This window comes from Mobula birostris, chromosome 18 (assembly GCF_030028105.1).
Source record: "Mobula birostris isolate sMobBir1 chromosome 18, sMobBir1.hap1, whole genome shotgun sequence".
Classification (NCBI taxonomy): domain Eukaryota; kingdom Metazoa; phylum Chordata; class Chondrichthyes; order Myliobatiformes; family Myliobatidae; genus Mobula; species Mobula birostris.
The window spans coordinates 69790148-69812754 of NC_092387.1; the positions used below are offsets into that span (position 1 = coordinate 69790148).

The 22607-nt window shown below is 46.3% G+C and overlaps 1 protein-coding gene across 6 annotated transcripts in view; it reads left to right on the top strand.

Moving 5' to 3' along the window:
- caly (calcyon neuron-specific vesicular protein) overlaps positions 1-11485 on the top strand; it is a 46661-nt gene extending 35176 nt beyond the window's left edge. For all 6 annotated transcript variants that reach the window (XM_072282921.1, XM_072282920.1, XM_072282923.1 and 3 more), the window contains exon 5: positions 6069-11485. In XM_072282921.1, coding sequence (XP_072139022.1) covers positions 6069-6272 — 204 coding nt within the window. In that variant the 3' untranslated portion in view covers positions 6273-11485. The remainder of the gene's footprint in view (positions 1-6068) is intronic.
- The last annotated feature ends 11122 nt before the right edge of the window (positions 11486-22607 follow it).

Here is a 22607-nt window from a genome sequence, read left to right on the forward strand (position 1 = left end):
TTTCAGTACAGTGTGTGAGCTGGGGAGACTGACGGTTTCAGTACAGTGTGTGAGCTGGGGAGACTGACGGTTTCAGTACAGTGTGTGAGCTAGGAGACTGACAGTTTCAGTACAGTGTGTGAGCTGGGCAGACTGATGGTTTCAGTACAGTGTGTGAGCTGGGCAGACTGACGGTTTCAGTGCAGTGTGTGAGCTGTGCGGAATGACGGTTTCAGTACAGTCTGTGAGCCGTGCGGACTGACGTTTTCAGTACAGTGTGTGAGCTGGGCGGACTGACGGTTTCAGTACAGTGTGTGAGCTGGGCGGACTGACGGTTTCAGTACAGTGTGTGAGCTGGGCGGACTGATGGTTTCAGTACAGTGTGTGAGCCGTGGGGACTGACGTTTTCAGTACAGTGTGTGAGCTGGGCAGACTGATGGTTTCAGTACAGTGTGTGAGCCGTGCGGACCGACGGTTTCAGTACAGTGTGTGAGCTGTGCTGACTGATGGTTTCAGTACAGTGTGTGAGCTGGGGAGACTGACGGTATCAGTACAGTGTGTGAGCTGGGGAGACTGATGGTTTCAGTACAGTGTTTGAGCTGTGCGGACTGACTGTTTCAGTACAGTGTGTGAGCTGTGCCGACTGACGGTTTCAGTACAGTGTCTGAGCCGTGGGGACTGACGTTTTCAGTACAGTGTGTGAGCTGGGCAGACTGATGGTTTCAGTACAGTGTGTGAGCTGTGCGGACTGACGGTTTCAGTACAGTCTGTGAGCAGTGCGGAGTGACGGTTTCAGTGCAGTGTGTGAGCTGGGCGGACTGACGGTTTCAGTACAGTGTGCGAGCTGGGCGGACTGACGGTTTCAGTACAGTGTGTGAGCTGGGCAGACTGACGGACTCAGTACAGTGTGTGAGCTGGGCGGACTGACGGTTTCAGTACAGTGTATGAGCTGGGGAGACTGACGGTTTCAGTACCGTCTGTGAGCTGGGTAGGCTGACGGTTTCAGTACAGTGTGTGAGCCGTGGGGACTGACGGTTTCAGTACAGTGTGTGAGCTGGGGGGACTGACGATTTCAGTGCAGTGTGTGAGCTGTGCGGACTGACGGTTTCAGTACAGTCTGTGAGCTGGGTAGGCTGACGGTTTCAGTACAGTGTGTGAGCCGTGGGGACTGACAGTTTCAGTGCAGTGTGCGAGCCGTGGGGACTGACAGTTTCAGTGCAGTGTGCAAGCTGTGACGACTGACTGTTTCAGTACAGTGTGTGAGTTGTGACTACTGACTGTTTCAGTACAGTGTGTGAGCTGTGACGACTGACGGTTTCAGTGCAGTGTGTGAGCTGGGGGGACTGACGGTTTCAGTACAGTGTGTGAGCCGTGGGGACTGACGGTTTCAGTACAGTGTGTGAGCTGGGGGGGACTGACGATTTCAGGGCAGTGTGTGAGCTGGGTGGACTGACGGTTTCAGTACAGTCTGTGAGCCGTGCGGACTGACGGTTTCAGTACAGTGTGTGAGCTGGGCAGGCTGACAGTTTCAGTACAGTGTGTGAGCCATGGGAATTGACGGTTTCAGTACAGTGTGTGAGCTAGTCAGGCTGACGGTTTCAGTACAGTGTGTGAGCCATGGGAATTGATGGTTTCAGTACAGTGTGTGAGCCGTGGGGATTGACGGTTTCAGTGCAGTGTGTGAGCTGTGACGACTGACGGTTTCAGTACAGTGTGTGAGCTGGGTGGACTGATGGTTTCAGTGCAGTGTGTGAGCTGTGACGACTGACGGTTTCAGTGCAGTGTGTGAGCTGGGCGGACTGATGGTTTCAGTGCAGTGTGTGAGCTGGGTGGACTGACGGTTTCAATACAGTCTGTGAGCTGTGCGGACTGACGGTTTCAGTACAGTCTGTGAGCTGTGCGGACTGACGGTTTCAGTACAGTGTGTGAGCTGGGCGGACTGACGGTTTCAGTACAGTGTGTGAGCTGGGCGGACTGATGGTTTCAGTACAGTGTGTGAGCCGTGGGGACTGAGGTTTTCAGTACAGTGTGTGAGCTGGGCAGACTGATGGCTTCAGTACAGTGTATGAGCCATGGGAATTGACGGTTTCAGTACAGTGTGTGAGCCATGGGGATTGACGGTTTCAGTGCAGTGTGTGAGCTGGGGGGACTGACGGTTTCAGTACAGTGTGTGAGCTGTGACGACTGAGGGTTTCAGTACAGTTTGTGAGACGTGCAGACTGACGGTTTCAGTGCAGTGTGTGAGCTGGGCGGACTGATGGTTTCAGTACAGTGTTAGAGTCGTGGGGACTGACGGTTTCAGTACAGTGTGTGAGCTGGGCAGGCTGACAGTTTCAGTACAGTGTGTGAGCTGTGTGAACTGATGGTTTCAGTACAGTGTGTGAGCTGTGTGGAGTGGGATCAGGGGATACTGCAGAAGTGATGGTACCAATCCGTCATCCGCAGCTCCTTCCCTGAACCCAGTATATTTTGGAATGAATGGGTTAATGCTTGGGGTGCATTTGATTGCTGTGTGTGTCTACTTGCTGGAGTTTAGAACAACGCGGAGGGCATCTCATTGATTCCTATCAAATATAAGAAGTCCTCGCCAGTGGACATGGAGTGGATGCTTTCTGTAGTGGCAATGTCTAGGACCAGAGGGCACAGCCTCAGAATAGAGGGACGTCTATTTAGAACAGAGATGAGGAGGAATTTATTTAGCTAGTGGGTGATGAATCTGTGGCATTCATTCCTACAGACATTTATGGAGGCCATGTCATTGGGTATATTTGAAGCAGAGGTTGATAGTTTCGAGATTGATGGTTAGTCAGGGTGTCAGAGGATGTGGGAGGAAGACAAGAGAATGGGGTTGAGAGGTTTAATATATCAGCCACGATGAAATAGTAGAGCAGACTCGAATGGCCTAATTGTGCTCCTGTGTGTTATCGTCCTCTCTCAGCAGCATTCCAAAAAGCCCCAGTTGCCTCTCAGTCAGAGAGCTGTGCTAAACGAGAATGTCTGCATCTCACTGTTGCACCATCTGATTGGTTGAGCGAGAGTGAAGGAGATACTATAAGGGATTAGAAGAGCATCGTATTATCATGTCTTAAAAACAGAGCCTTCCTAACATCGTTCTTTTACAACTCACACAGCAATGAGATGTGTCGTGTCGTGAAACTGTTTGAAAATTCATGATTCACCATGGCAACAGTGGTGTAACAGATGACAGGGTGAGCGAGCTAGTTACCTCTGGAATGTAAATTTATAAATAAATTATTCAGGGACAAGAGCCCTGTTGGTGTCAATGCAAACACTGCGATATCGTCGTGTGACTGGTATGCCAGTGGGTGCCCGGGTGGTGTTGTGAGATTTCCTGCAATGCTGTTGTTCAAACACAATGCATCAGAACGAAATCCCTTATGCATGTGTTGTGTTACTATCATGGTCAATATTGCACATCAAAGTTGCTGGTGAACGCAGCAGGCCAGGCAGCATCTCTAGGAAGAGGTACAGTCAACGTTTCGGGCCGAGACCCTTCGTCAATGTTGACTTCTCAAACTTCTGCTAATGCCCCACCTCCCTCTCGTACCCCATCTGTTATTTATTTTTATACACACATTCTCTCTCCCTCTCTCCTTTTTCTCCCTCTGTCCCTCTCACCATACCCCTTGCCCATCCTCTGGGTTTTTCCCCTCCTCCCCCTTTTCCTTCTCCCTGGACCTGTCCCATGATCCTCTCGTATCCCTTTCACCAATCACCTGTCCAGCTCTTGGCTCTATCCCTCCCCCTCCTGTCTTCTCCTATCATTTTGGATCTCCCCCTCCCCCTCTCAAATCTCTTACTAGCTCTTCCTTCAGTTAGTCCTGACGAAGGGTCTCGGCCTGAAACGTCGACTGTACCTCTTCCTAGAGATACTGCCTGGCCTGCTGCGTTCACCAGCAACTTTGATGTGTGTTGCTTGAATTTCCAGTATCTGCAGAATTCCTCGTGTTTGCATGGTCAATATTGTCCATCTTTTGTGTAGTTATATCAAGTATACGGACAGTAGAGACTGGGTGGCCAAATGGCATCAGAATCGGAATCAGGTGTATTGTCGCTGATATATCTCATGAAAATTGTTGTTTTGCAGCAGCTGTACAGAGCACAGCATAAATACATTATAAATTACAAATAAAAATACAGATACGAATAAATACGTAGTACAGAAAGAGCAGAAGTAGTGAGGCAGTGTTCGGGGGTTCGTGGGCCATTCAGAAACCTGATGGCAAGGGGAAGAACCTGTTGAGTGTGCATCTTCGGGCTCCTGCACCACCTGCTTGATAGTAGTAATGAGCAGACCTGGAGGGCGAAGGTCCTTAATGGCGGATGTTGCTTTCTTGAAGCTTTGTCTTTTGGAGATGTCCTTCATATGGGGAGGCTAGAGCCCATGATGGAGCTGGCTGAACTTGCATCCCTCTGCAGCCTTTTCTGATCCTGTGCATTGGCCCGTCCATACCAGATCGTAATGCAACCAGGCAGCATACTCTCCACATCTGTAGACATTTGCTAGTCTTTGGTAACTCCTAATGAAACATGGCCACTGGTTTGCCTTCTTTGTGATTGCATCAGTATGTTAGTCCCAGGATAGATCTTCACAAGATATTGACATCCAGGAACTTGAAACTGCTCGCCCTTTCCACAGCTGAGCTTGTCTGTGATATGGAAATATGAGAAGTTTATATAATGTCTAGATCAGTTGCATACCCTGCACCTGTAACAGGTCTCTCACCTATTGAATGCGGGAAATCTGGGCAAGATCTTCGCAGCTTCACCTGAGTCAAAGCTAGTTCAACTTTCTTAACACCATGGTCTACCACTATTAGACAGGGAGGGGCCAAGTTGGGTGAGGAAGCCTCTCGATTATTGTTCCAACTCCACATGCACATGAAGTACCAATGGTGCTTTTGGTTTTAAGTTCATAAGATATAGGAGCAGGTTAGGCCATTTGGGTCATCAAGGACTGTTAAGAAACTTCAAGAAATGTAATTAAATATTACCTAATGAATTGTCGATTAATGCATTGTCTTTTGGCACATTTGCCTTCATAAATCAAAGTTCTGAGTACAGAAGTTGGGATGTTATATTGAAGTTGTATACGACAATGGTGAGGCCAAATTTGGATTATTCTCTGCAGCTTTAGATTTCATTGGGAGTTTGAGGAGATTTGGTATGTCACCTATGTCCAGGAAAGCTATCAATAAGATTGAAAGAGTACTGAGAAAATTTAGAAGGATGTTGGCGGGACATGAGGATTGGAGTTATAGGGAAAGGTTGGTTAGCACTTTATTCCCTGGAACATAGATGGGGGAAGATTTGATAGAGGTAGACAAAATTACGAGGGGTATTGATAGGGTAGATGCAAGTAGGGTTTTTCCCACTGAGGTTGGGTAAGTTTTTTTTATGCAGAGAGTGGTGAGTGCGTGGAATGGGCTGCCGGCGACGGTGGTGGAGGCAGATCCGATAGGGTCCTTTCAGGGGCTACTGGATAGGTACATGGAGCTTAGAAAAATAGAGGGCTGTGGGTAACCCTAGGTATTTTCTAATGTAAGTACATGTTCGGCACAGCTTTGTGGACCAAAGGGCCTGTATTGTGCTGCAGGTTTTTCTATGTTTCTAACTAGAAGTCATGGGTTAAGGGTTAAAGGTGAAATATAAGGGGGAATGTCTTCACTCAGAGGGCAGTGAGAGTGTGGAATGAGCTGCCAGCAGAAGTGGTGAATGTGAGTCTGATTGCAACATTTAGAAGTTTGTATAGGTACATGGATGGAGGAGTATGGAGGGATATGGTCCACTTCAGTGGGACTAGGCAGAACAACAGTTTGGCATGAACTAGATGAGCTGAAGGGCCTGTTCTGGGTTGTAGTGCTCTCTGTCTCTGTATGTAAGAATGAAAAACCATTGCGTGGTTTATTCTACTAAACATTTTTTATTATGAATGAAATTTATTATGGATAAAAAAACCTTCCCCTTTCCAGAACGGGAAAATTCCTGGGAATCACTCTGTGAGATCTAGGGAGGGATAATTCTGCCTGCCAAGCGGTTGTCATGGTATGTTCTGTTTCCTCTTGCAGCATAAACACTGCACCCCTGCCGCTCTGGAGATGTATTACTCTGAGCAAGAGGCAGGGCCCCGCGGAAGCCTCTACACGGCCATTAGCCACTTACGTCAGGCTAAGAGAACCATTCCTGATCTCTCATCACCATGGCTACCGGGCATTCCTGCCTTGAAAGGAGCTGCGTCGTCAAACAAGGAGCCTAACAAACCTCAGCAATAGAAGAGTCAAGAAGAAAAATAAATTCATCTCATTGGTTATTGAAATACTCAAGCATTATATCAATGTCCTGAGCAGGACAAGTCTTTCTCTTGTTGGGGGTGGCGGGGTATGTGTGTGTGCCTGTGTATGTGTGTGTGTGTGTGTGTGTGTGTGTGTATGTACATATTCATGTGTGGGGGTCTAACTCTGCGACTGTACAATAGAGATGTACACACACATGCATAGTGTGTATGGTAATTTGTTCTGTTTGTGCAATCGTGTGTATGAAAGAGAGTTCATGTGTGTATACATGTATGTTAGAGAGTGTATGTTTGTGTATGTATGAGTGTGAGAGAGACAGGGAGAGTATTTGAGTATCTATCCACGTGTATTTTTGTTGACTTGAGTCTGTGTGAATATGTGTCAGTGTATCTGAGTGAGTGAGAGAGAGAGAGATGGGTGAGACAACCACAATCAAATCGCATTATATAATCAAATTTAGTTGGTTTTTCCAAGCTGCTGTTGGGGGTTAAAGTGAAGGTTAATTTGTTCATTCTTGACCAATCAAGTCCAACTCTCAGTAGGTAACAAAATAACAGGGCAGTACTGTTAAAACATTTTTCTGTAAATTGGCTTTAGGGACCAGGTCTGAAAAAGGCCCGTGAAACTGAGCACATTTTCCCATTGTGGCTATGTTAGCTGTTTCTAACACTCTAACGTATCTGTGTAATGATTGTTTGTTGTTTGCATTGTTTGACCTGACTCCAATTCCCAATGCTCTTTGGTTACTTCCCCTTAAGTCCCAGCTTTATTATTGTATGGCAAAACTCAATGGCCAAAGGTTTGTTCTCCCTTTGGAGCCCACTGTCAGAGGATGAGACAATGTCTGAAATAAACACCCAGAGGTTGAAAGAGAATCATCCATTGATTCATAGATGAGCCCCAAATAGAAAGCTTTCAGTCAACCAGCCAGATCCCTTGTGGCCTTGCCCTGGTAACTGAGCTGACCACAGGTAGTACGGCTACAAGAGTGGGAGAGAATGATTTGCTCGGACAACAGTGAATGAAATCCTGGCACTGCAGATGCTGGAGAAAGTGTGTAAATAATGTTTATTAACCCTTTGTGCTGGAGGAACAGCAGCTCGGGCAGCATCCGTGGAAAGGGATACAGAGTCGACGTTTTGCGCTGTGATCCTTCATTAGTCCTGAGATGTCAAGAATTGTAAATGGCATCCATTAGTCTCGCGAGACCATAGATCTGCACCTGGAAAGTCTTGCTTCAGTCTCTCCAGGGCGCAGGCCTGGCCGAGGTTGTATGGAAGACCGGCAGTTGCCCAAGCAGCAACTCTCCCCTCTCCATGCCACCGATGTTGTCCAAGGGAAGGGCGAGGGCCGACACAACTTGGCACCGGTGTCGTTGCAGGAGTTGCCAGAACGAGGTTGAAGGCAATGTCGGACTGCCTTAGGGACTCCAGCTCCAGACTTGTCCTCAGGGTTTACTCCCAAAGCCTTTCCCATGAGTGGGCATGGCCGCAAGGCAGCGCAGGTTTGAAATCAGAGCTTTTCCTCTCTTAGGTGGACTGCCTTCCCAGGCTGAGTTGCTCCATCTACCCGAAGCACTGGTTTTAAGGCGCCAGGACCCGCCTTCGTCCCTTCTCCTGTCAGTAGAAGCAGTTCCGCTGGGCCTAGAGGCTAAGCCAGGAGTTGGACTTGGTTGTCAGAGGCTATTTGAGGTGCATGCCGCGAGGAGCACTTTTAGGTAGTGGGAGTTTGTTCCCTACTACCACCCCTTGGCTTGACAACCTTGGATAAAGAGTTACCCCTTTGTAAGCAAAGGATTTCTGTATGAGCCGAACAACACACACAAAATACTGGAGAAACTCAGCAGGTCAGGCGGCATCTACGGAAAGGAATTAACAGTCAACATTTTGGGTCGAGACTCTTCATCAGGATTGGAAAAGAAGCATCTATGGAAATGAATAAACAGTCGACGTTTCAGACCAGGCCCTTTATCAGGGCTGATGAAAGGTCTCGGCCCAAAACATGGACTATTTATTCCTCTCCATAGATACTGCCTGACCTGCTGAGTTCCTTCTGAATTTTTTCATGTTGCTCTGGACTTGTCTTTACTACCCTATTCCTTCATTGAAATAATTGATGTTATTTGTTTTATTTTCCCTTCTAGTTTTCCCACTGAATGAGCTAATGTCCCTTGGTAACTGGTCTGTGGTTTGTGGCTGGATCACCACATAGGGATTAACATTTTGGTCCAAAGTCAGAATCCCAGTGAGTTACTAACTGTGCCTTCGTCATGTCAGCCAATCAGCAACAAGACATTGGTTTGCAGTAATTTGTTATTTAACATTTAAAAGCAATTTTGTTCTTCATTAATTTCAAGTTCCATTTCCTGAGTCTCAGCAGAAACTAGGACTTGACATCATTTGGATAATTTGGTAATCCTTCTCTTCCAAATTCCTTGCCTTTAAATTGGAATCTGTTGAGAGTAAGGAGGAATGTGGAGGAAGTTTGGGTTTCACCTCTCGTGTGAACATGCTTCTTCAAGATTAGGAGAGCTGCACGTAGTGGAAACGGGAAATAAAATCAAGCTGCAGGAAGGTGGCAGGTCAACAGTGTCTGTGGAAAAGGAACAGATATTACTCTCAAGGATGGCCTGTTCTCAATACCAGGAAAGGAAATGAACACAGGTTAATTTTACATTGCAGAGATTGGGGAGAGATGAGTGGGTCAGGGAGCTCATGGTTGTGGGGATCAGGCATCTGGCTGATAAAGTTAATGGGGTTGTTAGGGGGATAGAGCCAACAAGTGAACACACACAAGTTGTGACGTGCACATTGGGACTGTGGGACACACTCTCGTCATTTAGCTGTGAAGTGAAGCTCAGGGCTGTGGGACACACTCTGGACCTTAATCCACAGACACGGCCTGCAGTGTTGAGTGTTTCTGTATTTTGTTTAATTCCCTGTGAATCCGGTCACTGCTATTGCCTTCCATGTGTATGTAGAAAATGAGGGGATGTATTCCTCATTCTTGGCTGCAGCATCTGTGTTACCGGCCTGTACGTTTCTACAGAGACAGCAAAGTCTACCACATGACCACTTCCATTCCACGGCTTTGCATTCTTCCTTCAATGTTTCCACTGCACAGCTTTCAGTAATGGCCTCGCTTGAACCATGCTAGGGGTGAGTACAGATCTCCTGGACCTCAATAGGCATTAGATGTGTTAGCTTTCACACAAAGTAGTAGGCATTCCACCTTTCAGATGTTGTACAGGTGAGCTGGTGAGCTCTTTTGTAGATGGGTTATATGGTTGATATGGTTCATGTGAACATGTCTACAAGTAGATTCCAGTAGAATGGATAACTGTTCTCACAGTAGATTCACAAAGGCTATATACAATGGAGTTAATTCCATCATGTGGGAAATCTCTGGAAGAACAATATCTCTGTCACAAAAGAGAAAAGTAAAGGACACTGTTGTGTAACAGCAGGTTTAGGAACAGAGGTGAGAGTAAGGTACCATCCAAAGAAACACAATTGTGTGCTATAGGGTAGAGAGACAGCCCTGACCCTGATCATAGCCTTCACGTTCCCAAATAATTAGATTCAACGAAGTTGGGTCAATCGATCACATCACTTGGAGCTGCTCTGAGCATAGATTCTTGAATTCAACACCAGTTCTTGCAAGAGTGTGCAAGTTGGAATCTCCCAGCACTGCACTCTGCCTAGTCTTGTTAAGCTGACTTTCCATGGGTCGGCTGGACCTACTGACACGGACAGTACCAGCTGGGTGGCTTTGGGGATCACCAAAGACCAGCAGACTGCATTGTGTGGGTATCTGAGAAAACAGAACCCCACACCTCTGCAAGCCTCTAGCAGCTGCTTTGTAGACCAGTACAGGCCCTTCGGCCCACAGTGTTGTGCCATCCTTTTAATCTGCTCTAAGACCAATCTAACCCTTACGTTCCACGCAGAAACATAGAAAACCTACAGCACAATACAGGCACAACGCTGTGCCGAACATGTCCCTACCTTACAAATTACCTAGGGTTACCCATAGCCCTCTACTTTTCTGAACTCCATGTACCCGTCCAGGAGTCTCTTAAAAGACCCTATCGTGTCCGCCTCCACCACTGGCAGACTATTCCACGCACCCACCATCTGTGTAAAAGAAAAAAACAACTTAACCCTGACATAGCTCTCCATTTTTGTTATCATCTGTGTGCCTATTTAGTTAAAGTCTGTCCCGAGCCTTGTGGCCCATCAGGCCGGTGCTTATGCCGGTTTCTGTGGCGTGAAGCGACTGAGGGTACGAGACTGCCCCCCGGATAGGACGCCAGTCTGTCACGAGGTTAACCCCCAGCATTTGCCGGTACCCATTTTCAGCTGGGTGGACTGGAGCAGTGTGTGGTTAAGTGCCTTGCTCAAAGACACAACACGCTGCCTCGGCCGAGACTTGAACCCACGACCTTCAGATCTTGAGCCCAATGCCCCAACCACTTGGCCACGCGCCACGTGTGCCTATTTAAGTGCTTCCTAAATGTCCCTAATGTATCTGCCTCTTCCAGCACATGTGACCCACATACCCACCACTCTTGTGTAAAATAAATCAATAAATCAATAACCTCTAACATCCCCATAAATTTTCCTCCAATCACTTTAAAATATGCTCTCTCCTATTAGCCATTTCCACCCTGGGAAAATGTCTCTGGCTGTTAACTCTATCTATGCCCCTCATCATCTTGTACACCTCTGGCACGTCACATCTCAAGACAGGTTGGGGACTAAACCGCAACTGAACAGCTGTGATCCAGGCAGCCGTGAGGAGCATGCAGTCTGGAGAAATGGCCAAGCTGCATCATGACATGAACATCAGGTCGAGCTGCCGTGGAACAGAAACATTTCGCTCCTTTGCTTGCAAGGAGCTGTACAAGAACCGACAGGATTTTAATTAAGTTGCAGCAGGTTGCCTTGGTTTGTCTAAAAATCTAATGAGGTTGCTTCTAATAAGTATAATGAATGTTGTAATACTGTTGTGGTACCTCTATCAGCATTTGTCCTTAGTACCAGCAATGTTCACAGTGTGACACTGTTAATTTAGCAACACTTTGTATGTATTTATAGATCTTGTGACTTTCACATTGCTGCCAGCACATTGGAGTGTTTAAAGTGCCAAATGGAGATAGTGATTACCTGCTTTGAAATCAGTAAAATAAATCAACAGTTTTCTCTTCAGATACGAGTCTCTCAGTTTATTAATCTGCAGGAACTGCTCCTCCAGAACTCTTAGTATCCACGTGAAGCAGCAGCCAGAATTACTGACCTGACACTCCAGGTAAAGGGCACAAAATGGCTGCCCTTTGTCAGCAACTCGTCAATACATCGAAGGGGAAGCTTTGTAGAGATGTGAGGGGGATAGATGGCCTGGTCCCTGACATAACTGTTCAGATTCTGCCCAGGCTATTGACTACACAGCCACCAAATATACTGTAATTCCCTCAGAGACATGTGGCTGTTCTTGTGTATGATTCAAAATTACAAAGCACATCGATTATCAAAGAATGTATAAATTATACAGCTTACTTACAGGTAGATACAAAGCAAGAAACCCAAATAATTCAATCTAAAAAAAAGACCAAAACCCATTGTGCAGAGAGAAAACGCACACATCAGGCAAACAATAGAAGCAAGCCTACAACATTCTCAACCAGTCAGAGTCCAGGATCCAGTCCTGGAGTGGGCCAACAGTCTCAATTCCCAGTTCATCACACCAGCAGGGCAGAAATGGGCAGCAGCGGATCAGTTCACAGCTTTGACACTGCAGAGAAAGGAATAAACATTCACGAAGAAGGAGCAAAATTATCCAACACACACCTCACTATCCCGGATACTGAGGCCAGTGGGTATAGGATAGTGAGGCTGGTGAGTATTGGATATTGGAGCCTGTGGTTATCGGGTACTGAGGTCGGTGGGTATAGGGTAGTGAGGCCGGTGAGTGTTGGATATTGGAGCCTGCGGGTATCGGGTACTGAGGTCGGTGGGTATAGGGTCGTGAGGCCGGTGAGTGTTGGATATTGGAGCCTGCGGGTATCGGGTACTGAGGTCGGTGGGTATAGGGTCGTGAGGCCGGTGAGTGTTGGATATTGGAGCCTGCGGGTATCGGGTACTGAGGTCGGTGGGTATAGGGTAGTGAGGCCAGTGGGTATCGGGCACTGAGGCCGGTGGATCGCAGGTACTGAGGCCGGTGGCTCACGGATACTGAACCCTATGGGTATTGGGCACTGAACCCTGTCGTTATCGGGCACTGAGGCCGGTGGGTATCGGGTACTGAACACTGTGGGTTTCGAGCACTGAGGCTAGTGGGTATCGGATACTGAACCCTGTGGGTATCGGGCACTGGGGCTGATGGGTATCAGGCACTGGGGCCAACGGGTATCGAGCACTGAGGCCGGTGGGTATAGGGTAGTGAGGCCGGTGAGTGTTGGATATTGGAGCCTGCGGGTATCGGGCACTGCCGGTGGATCCCAGTTACTGAGGCCGGTGGGTATCGGTACTGAACCCTGTGGGTATCAGGCGCCAGAGCCAGCGGGTATCAGGTACTGAGGCTGGTGGGTATCGGGTATTGGATAAGCATATATTGCATTCATGAACTACACCGAGGCATTTATACAGACAGGGAATGGACGATGCAGACATGTGAAAGAAAGTAGGATTGGTTTTAATTGGGGTCACGGTCAGTGCAGAGGTGATGGGCTGAAGGCCCGTTTGGTGTTGTACTATTAGATAGACATTGGGATGATAGAAAAATGGAGGACTGTGTAGGAGGGAAGGGTTAGATTGATCTTGGAGTAGCTTAAAGGGTTCCATTGTACTGTTTTATTTTTAAATTCCATAGTATGTTCTCTGTTCTATGTTTTATAAGAATGGCTAAATAGATGCAAGTCATTCTTTGTTATTCACCTACACAAATCATTTTCCTTAGCTGCTGCCATAATAAGTGCCTCAGGCCTGTGCAGGGAGCCAGAGAACATTGGGCTCCGAGGTTTTTAAAGCACCTGAAGTGGTTAATTATTGTTTAATAAGAGTCTTTAATAGTTTAGAGTTCCCTGTGTTTTTCTCAAGCGACTTGCTCTTTATAATGTGGCTCCTGGCGCTTTCCCTTTAAGCTTGTTAAATTTATTTGATAGGCTCAGGGGTTCTGTGTTCTTTGTATTATTTAAGCGGATGCCAGAAAAGTGCTAATCACAGGGTCCTAGGTTTGAGAATATTACTTCTCACTGTGTCGCTCGGCTGTGTCATCAATGTTCTTTTGGCATTATTATGAAAAACCCTCATCATCACCATCTCTACATCACAGTCTGCCTTTACTCCGCTCTTGGCTTCCAATACTGCCAGCGCACATCGTGACGGTGGAGACCCACCTGCTCCTACAGCAGGAATAAAGTCTGGTTTGGGCTTTTAATCAGATCTTTCCCCTCAATCAGCATGCCATCGAGGTGAAGGAAATCTCGTTCCTGTATAATCAGTAGCTAAAAGGTGTTTTGAAACTTGGAAGCTGGACTTCAAAAGACTTACTGAAATGCAGGAAAAATGTGCTATTTTTTAATTGAGATTTCTGTTCAGATTAGGAGTGATATAAACTGTATTTCTGTTGTAGTGCAGTTTAATTAGTTCAAACAGAAGCTGCCCAATAGCCTACTCTGAGATCTCAAGGGTACTGAACGACTGGCCGCAGTACTCTCACAACCCTAGCAAAATCAAACCATAGGCAGTGACAATTTTGCTTTCCTGTAAATCTGACCTGGAAGTTTCTTGGTGTTATTATGGGCTGACAAACTGTTTATGGTTTTGCCGCTATGTTAACAGGAGACTGCCAGCACTTCTCAAACGGCTTGGCTATCTTTGGTATCGCAGTCAGATCTGGCGCTCCATCATCTGGAGCTCTTATACGGTAGTGTAGTGGCCGGAATTACACGGCAGCGCCAGTAAGGAGCTTGTAGATTTTCACCATGACTGTATGGGCTGCCTCCCAGTGCGTGCGTTCTTTTTCTTTTTCTCTTTCTCTCTCTCTCTCTCTCTCTCTATATATATATATATACACACACACACACAGTGCCTATAAAAAGTATTCACCCCCTTTGGAAGTGTTTATGTTTTATTGTTTTACAACATTGAATCACAGCGGATTTAATTTGGCTTTTTTGACACTGATCAACAGAAAAAGACACTTTTGTGTCAAAGTGAAAACTGATCTCCACAAAGCGATCTAAATTAATTACAAATATAAAGCACAAAATAATTGATTGCCTAAGTATTCACTCCCCCCCCCCACTTTAAAATGACACTCCAAATCACCACTGGTGCAGCCGATTGGTTTTAGAAGTCACGTAATCAGTTAAATGGAGACCAGTATCTGGAAGGTCCAACTGCAGGTGAGTCAGTATCCTGGCAAAAACGACACCATGAAGACAAAAGAACACTCCAAGCAACTCCGCAAAAAGGTTATTGAAAAGCACAAGTCAGGAAACGGACAGAAGAAGATTTCCAAGTCGCTGAATATCCCTTAAAGTACAGTTTAGTCAATCATCAGGAAATGGAAAGAATATGGCCAGCTGTAAATCTGCCTAGAGCAGGCTGTCCTCAGAAACTGAGTGGCCATGCAAGAAGGGGACTAGAGAGGGAGGCCACCAAGAGACCTATGATCTGTTTACACTTTGACACAAAAATGTCTTTTTCTGTTGATCAGTGCCAAAAAAAGCCAAATTAAATCCACTGTGATTCAATGTTGTAAAACAATTAAACATTTAAACTTCCAGGGGGGTGAGTACTTTTTATAAGCACTGTATAGAAACAAAGACTGACCAACAACCAATGTGCGAAAGAAGACCATTAGACCTTAAGATACAGGAGCAGAATTAGGGCGTTTGGCCCATCGACCCTGCTCCAGCATTTCATCATTGCCAATCCACTTTCCCTCTTAGCCCCAGTCTCCTGGCATCTCCTTGTATTCCCTCATACCCTGACTAATCAAGAATCTATCAACCTCCGCCTTAAATATGCCCAATGACTTCCACAGAATCAGCACCCTCTGGCTAAAGAAATTCCACATCATCTAAAAAGATATCCCTCTATTCTGAGGCTGCGTCTTGTGGTCTCAGACTCTCCCACCATAGAAAACATTCTCTCCACAGCCACTCTATTTAGGCCTTTCAACATTTGAAAGGTTTTAATGAGGTCACCTCTCATTATTGTGAATTCTAGTGAATACAGGGACAGAGGCATCAAAAGCTCCTCATATGACAAGCCATTCAATCCTGGAATTATTTCATGAACCTCCTTTGAACCCTCTCTAATGTCAGCACATGCTTTCTTAGATAAGGGGCCCAAAACTGCTCACAATATTCAAAGTGAGACCTCACCAGTGCTTTGCAAAGTCTCAACATTACATCCTTGCTTTTATATTCTAGTCCTCTCAAAATTAATGCTAATAGCACATTTGCCTTCCTTACCACCAATTCCATCTGCAAATCAACCTTTCGGGAATCCTTACCACCTATTCCATCTGCAAATCAACCTTTCGGGAATCCTTACCACCTATTCGGGAATCCTGCACGAGGACTCCCAAGTCCCCTACACCTCATATTTTTGAATTTTCTCTTCATTTAGAAAATAGTCAACCCTTTTATTTTTTCTACCAAAGTGCATGACCATACACTTCTCGACACCCTATTCCTTCTGCCACCCTATCCATTCTCCTCATCTGTCTAATCCATCTGTAGTCTCCCTACTTACTGAAAACTACTTGCCCCTCTACCTATCTTCATATCATCTGCAAACTTGGTCACAATGCCATCAATTCCATCATCTAAATCATTGACATCTAATGTGAAAAGAAACAGCCCGCACGCAGACCCCTGTGGAACACCATCAGTCATTGGCAGCCAGCTAGAAAAGACTCCCTCTATCCCCACTCTTCACCTCCTGCCAATCAGCCAATGCTCTATCAATGTTAGTATCTTTTTATAATACCAAAGGCTCTTAGCTTGTTAACTAGCCTCATGTGTGGCACCTTGTCAAAAGCCTTCTAAAAATCCAAGTAAATAATATCCACCTTTTCTTTTTTGTTTATTTCGCAAGACATATTGTGTAAATCAGTTCAGAGTTGAGGTGAATGAAGTTATCCATACTGATTCAGGAATCTGATGGTTGTAGGTTGTAGGTCCCTGAACCTGGTGGTGTGGAACCAAGGGCTCCTGTATATCCTACCCAAAGGTAGTAGTGAGAAGAGAACATGATCTGGACTGAGGGGGTGGTGTCCTTAATAATGGATGCTTCTTTCTTGTGGCAGTGCTCTGTGTAAATGTGTTCAATAGTGGGACAGCTTTGCCTGTGAAGAACTGGACTGTAAACTTTTCCATTCCTGGTTATTGGTGTTTCCATACCAAACCATGATCCAACCAGTCCAGATACTCTTCACCGTGCATCTGTAGAAGTTTGTCAAAGTTTTTGGTTGACATGCCAAATCTACGCAAACTTCTAAGAAAGTGGAAGTGCTGTTATGCTTTCTGTGATAGCACTTACTGCATCCCAGGAAGGATCCTCTGATACACTAACTCTGAAGTATTTAAAGCTATTGACCCACTCCACCTCTGATTCCCTAAAGAGGACTGGCACACGGACCTCTGGCTGTTACCTCCTGCAGTACATAATCAGCTCTTTGGTTTTGCTACATTGATTAGATTATGAAGACACGCAGTCCTCTTTTATTGTCATTTAGTAATGCATGCATTAAGAAATGATACATTATTTCCTCCAGTGTGATATCACAAAATACAGGACAAACCAAGACTGAAAAAACTGACAAAACCACATAATTATAACATATAATTACAACAGTGCAACAATACCATAACTTGATGAAGAACAGTCCATGAGCACAGTAAAAAAGTTCAAAGTCTCTCGGAAGTCCCACATCTCACGCAGACAGGAGAAGGAAAAAAACTCTCCCTGCCATGCCCGACCACGGTCCGCCTCTGAGTCGTCCAAAAACTTCGAGCCTCCGACCAGCCCTCCGACACCGAGTGCCGAGCACCATCTCTATCCGAACGATTCTACCTCAATCTCGGTCACCAACAGCAGGCAAAGCCGAAGATTTTGAGGCCTTCCCTCCGGAAGATTCCCAACCGCGCAGTAACAACAGCAGCGGACCTGTGTTTCAGAAATTTCTCCAGATGTTCCTCTGTGCTTTCACGTCTGTCTCCATCAAATCAGAATTGTCCACGGCCCCTATTTAATGGACACGATATGGATTAGGACGTTGTTGTTGTGGCACCATTCAACCAGACTTTCAATCTCCTTCCTATATACTGATAAATCTCCACCTTTGAGGGTAACCCTTCGATTCTGTGTTCTGAAGGCTGCCCCACCAATCCCCATCACTGAACAGACCACGTGGCACGACACAGCCCGGGCACCCTGGAACAGACTCAGTCCATCACTGAACAGACCACGTGGCACGACACAACCCGAGCACCCTGGAACAGACTCATTTCATCACTGAACAGACCACGTGACACGACCTAGCTGGGTACCGTGGAACAGACTCAGTCCATCACTGCACAGACCACGTGGCACGACACAGCCCGGGCACCCTGGAACAGACTCAGTCAATCACTGAACAGACCACGTGGCACGACACAGCCCGGGCACCATGGAACAGACTCATTTCATCACTGAACAGACCACGTGGCACGACACAGCCCGGGCACCATGGAACAGACTCATTTCATCACTGAACAGACCAAGTGGCACGACACAGCCCGGGCACCCTGGAACAGACTCAGTCCATCACTGAACAGACCACGTGGCACGACACAGCCCGGGCACCCTGGAACAGACTCAGTCCATCACTGAACAGACCACGTGGCACGACACAGCCCAGGCACCCTGGAACAGACTCAGTCCATCACTGAACGATCTTGGACGATCACACCACCCAGCAGAACAAAACCACTCTTCTGCTGCACAACGTAACATCAATTAAAAATGCTTCCGAAATGTTAACCTGCCACATTGTTCACCTCTAGTCAATATTGTGAACAAGATCATTTTCAATTTATTGAAATCAGATTACCATCTTTATTACTGAATATTCTGAGGATTTTCTACAAACATCTGTTATTTCTGATTAAGTGAATGTTTAATAAAATATCATAATTATCATCCCTGCAAGTGTTAACAAACAAAAAAAACTAACTTGCTAAATTAAAATCCACACAGCAGACAATCTTGGGTTGACCACAAGGGGTTTTATTCATTTGAATATGAAATCTTACACCAGCTGTGTGGGTCGTATGGTGGACATGAAGAGTCTGCTGGCTGCCTGGGGTACTGTCCATTCCACTCCTCACTCACCCCCGGTCTTTATTCACTCTGGTTATGGAAAGCCATCCTTATACCCTGTTCATCCAGGGATGTTGACCCACTGGGTCCACAACTTGTCCTTGCCTCAGCTCCTCAGGTCAAAACCCACTGACTTTATGCTGATATATCATACCAAGCTACAGCAGAGAAATTGGCCATTCAAGTCAAGTCAAGTCAAGTCAAATTTACTTATAAAGCACATTTAAAAACAACCCATGTTGACCAAAGTGCTGTACAATCCATAACAGGTAGCTAAAATCACAAATACAAGAAACACAGATATAAACAACAAAGCACACAGCTTATAGGCACAAAATAAACAACACATGACCGTAAGCACAAGTCAAAATTCAACTCATCACTTTCTTACAAGTTTGTGTTGATTCGGTGTCTAACCTAAAACTTTGATGAATTTCTATAGGTGCACAGTGGAAAGTATCCTAACTGGTTGCATCATGACCTGGTATGGAAACGCCAATGCCCAGAATCAGAAAAGGCTACAGAAAGTGGTGGAAACATCCCAGTCCATCATGGGCAAAGCCATCGCCACCATTGAGTACACCTACATGGAGTACTATGTGGAGAACATCAATGACCAGGAACAGAAAAGGCTACAGAGGGCCGGCTGGTGGTGCAACGACATCGGCACTGGACCTGGGAGCGGAGGTTCCCATGTTTGAAACTAGTCGGGTCCGCTCCCAAGTACGCTTTCCATCCATGCCGGGTTGAGTGTCAAGATCGCAACTCGACCTCATAAAATAAAGGGAAAATACTGCGAAAATGTCTGTGTGAGGTGTGGCACGCCACACAGTCACTCTCTTGCTCTGCACCTTGTAAAAGCCATGAAAAAGACATCATCACGGACACACGCACGGACACGCAGACGCACACACAGACTCACACGCACGCAGGCCTGCGCCAAAAGAAGAGAAAAGGCTACAGAACATGTCCAGGCCATCATCCAGTCCCGCCAGCACTGAGCACGTCTACAAGGAGCACAGCCAAAAGAAAGCAGCATCCGTCGTCAGGGACCCCACCATCCAGGCCGTGCTCTCTTCCCCTACAACCATCAGATAGGAGGTATGGGAGCTCTAGGTCCCACATCACCAGGTCCAAGAACAGTTATTATTCCTCAACCATCAGGCTCCTGAACCAATTCCCAAAACCTATGCACTCACTTTCACGGATTCCACAACCCACGTTCCTAGTATTATATTTTTTGTATTTACACAGTGTGCCTTCTTTTCCACATTGGTTATTTGTCAGTCATTTTTGGGTGTAGTTTTTCATTTATTCTATTGTATTTATTTATTTTCCTGTAAATGCCTACAAAAATGAATGTCAAAGTAGTACGTGGTAACATACGTGCACTTCTCAGGCCGAAGTTCATCAGGACTGGAAACGAAGGGGAAAGGAACCGGAATAAGAGGGTGAGGGGAGGGGAGGGGAGGAGGACAAGCTAGAAGGTGATAGGTGAAACCGAGTGAGTGGGGGAGGAGGGATGAAGTAAGAAGCTAGGAGGTGATAGATGGAAAAGGTAAGGGGCTGGAGAAGAGGGAATCGGATAGGAGAGGAGTGTAGACCATGGAAAAAGGGAAGGAGGAGAGGAAACCGGGGAAGGCTATAGGCAGGAGAGGAGAAGAAGCCAGATTGAGGAACAGAAGAGGGAAGGGGGAGGGGAAAATTACCAAAGTTGGAGAAATTGATGTTCATGGCAACAGGTTGGAGCTACCCAGACAGAATATGAGGAGTTGCTCCTCCAGCCTGAGAGTGCCTTCATCATTGTAGAAGAGAAGGCTTAATTGAATTGAATTGGCTTTATTTCTTATATCCTTCACATACATGAGGAGTAAAAATCTGTATGTCATGTTTCCGTCTAAATGTGCAATGTGCAATTAAAGGTTTCAAAGGTACATTTAATGTCAGAGAAATGTATACAATATACATCCTGAAATGCTTTTTCTTCACAACCATCCATGAAAACAGAGGAGTGTCCCAAAGAACGAGTGACAGTCAAAGTTCCCACCCTCCAGCTCCCCTCCCTCCCATGTGTAAGCCACAGCAGGCAACAATCCCACCCCCCACACCGGAAAAAAAAGCATCGGCACCTGTCACCGAGCACTCAAGTGTGGGCAAAGCAACAGCAAAGACATCGATTTGCAGTAATCCAAAGACTACTTGTTCACCCGGTATTCAACATACCACAGGCTCTCTCTCTCCTAATAAGGGAGAAAGAAGTGTCTCCATTTCACAGCGAAGGGGGAGACATAACAAACAGCTCGCTGGTTTATGATGTTAAAGGTCTAATGCGTTGCTTTTTCTGAGCTCTGTGCCCAAAGATCTCAGGTCTCTGGGCACACAACTAAAGATCTTCTGGCTCACACGACACACTGGTTCGGGACACCGACCTTCGATCCACTCGTCTCCAGAGTCTCGAGATCCTAGGTCTCCAAAGGTGAGCCGAGCTCATAGGCCGCACCCTTGGCACATTGGATAATGGCCAGTCATGACGCCCCGAGAGCAGGTCCCATTCCTGCAAAAAAACAAAGTCAGTGTGTAACTCCAGGTCAGGGTCTTCAAAAGAACCCTGAAAGGAAAAAATAGAGATATTAAAGATGGAAACAGAGCTGTTTCTGGAGATGCAAGCGAAGGAGTCACCGTTTAACACCATTGTCACTTTGCTCCACCTCTGTCTAGAAATTTAATATAAATAGAACATTCAATGTAACATAGAAATACACTCAAATCAGCGTGAGTTAATCAGTCTGATAGCCTGGTGGAAGAAGCTGTCCCCGTGCCTGATGGTCTTGGCTTTTATGCTGTGGTACCATTTTCTGGATGGTAGCAGCTGGAATAGATTATGGTTGGGGTGACTCGGGTCCCTAGTGATCCTTTGGGCCCTTTCTTCACACCTGTCTTTGTAAATGTCCACAACTGCAGATGCGCTGGGCTGTCCGCCCCACTCTCTGCAGAATCCTGCGATTAAGGCAGTGATGCAGCCAGTCAGGATGCTCTCAATTGTGTCCCTATAGAAAGTTCTTAGGGTTTGGGGGCCCATACCAAACTTCCTCAACCGTCAGAGGTGAAAGAGGCACTGTTGTGCCTTTCTCACCACACAGCTGGTGTGTACAGACTATGTGAGGTCCTCGGTGATGTTTATGCCGAGGAATTTAGATCTGTTTACCCTCTCAATCCCAGATCCATTGATGCCAATAGAGGTTAGCCCATCTCCATTCGTCCTGTAATCCACAACCAGCTCCTTTGTTTTTGTGACATTGAGGGAGGGGTTGTTTTCTTGACACCACTGTGTCAGAGAGATGACTTCTTCCCTGTAGGCCACCTTGTTATTGTTTGAGATAAGGCCAATCAATGTAGTGTCATCGGCAAATTTAATTAGCAGATCGGAGCTGTGGGTAGCTATGGACTGACATGTCAAAACAGAAATAGGGATAGGAGTTGAAATTATTGACCACTGTGAAATTCTACTTTTTGTGGGTGGAGCAGGGTGCTTGACAAAGAGATCCCCCAATCTACATTGGGTCTCACCAACGTTGAGGAGGCTGCACTGGGAGCACTGGGAGCACTGGATACAGTGGATGACCCCAACAGATTTGCAAGTGAAGTGCCTGCTCACCTGGAAGGACTATTTAGGGTCTTGAAAGGACAGGTATAGCACCCTGAAAATGTCTTTGTGCGTGGCCAAACTCTGTGTTGGATATTTCTCCACCTCTAATCCTCCCCCGGTTCCCTTAGAATCAGAATCAGAATCGTTTATTATCGCTGAGGTATAGAAACATAGAAACATAGAAAATAGGTGCAGGAGTAGGCCATTCGGCCCTTCGAGCCTGCACCGCCATTTATTATGATCATGGCTGATCATCCAACTCAGAACCCCGCCCCAGCCTTCCCACCATAC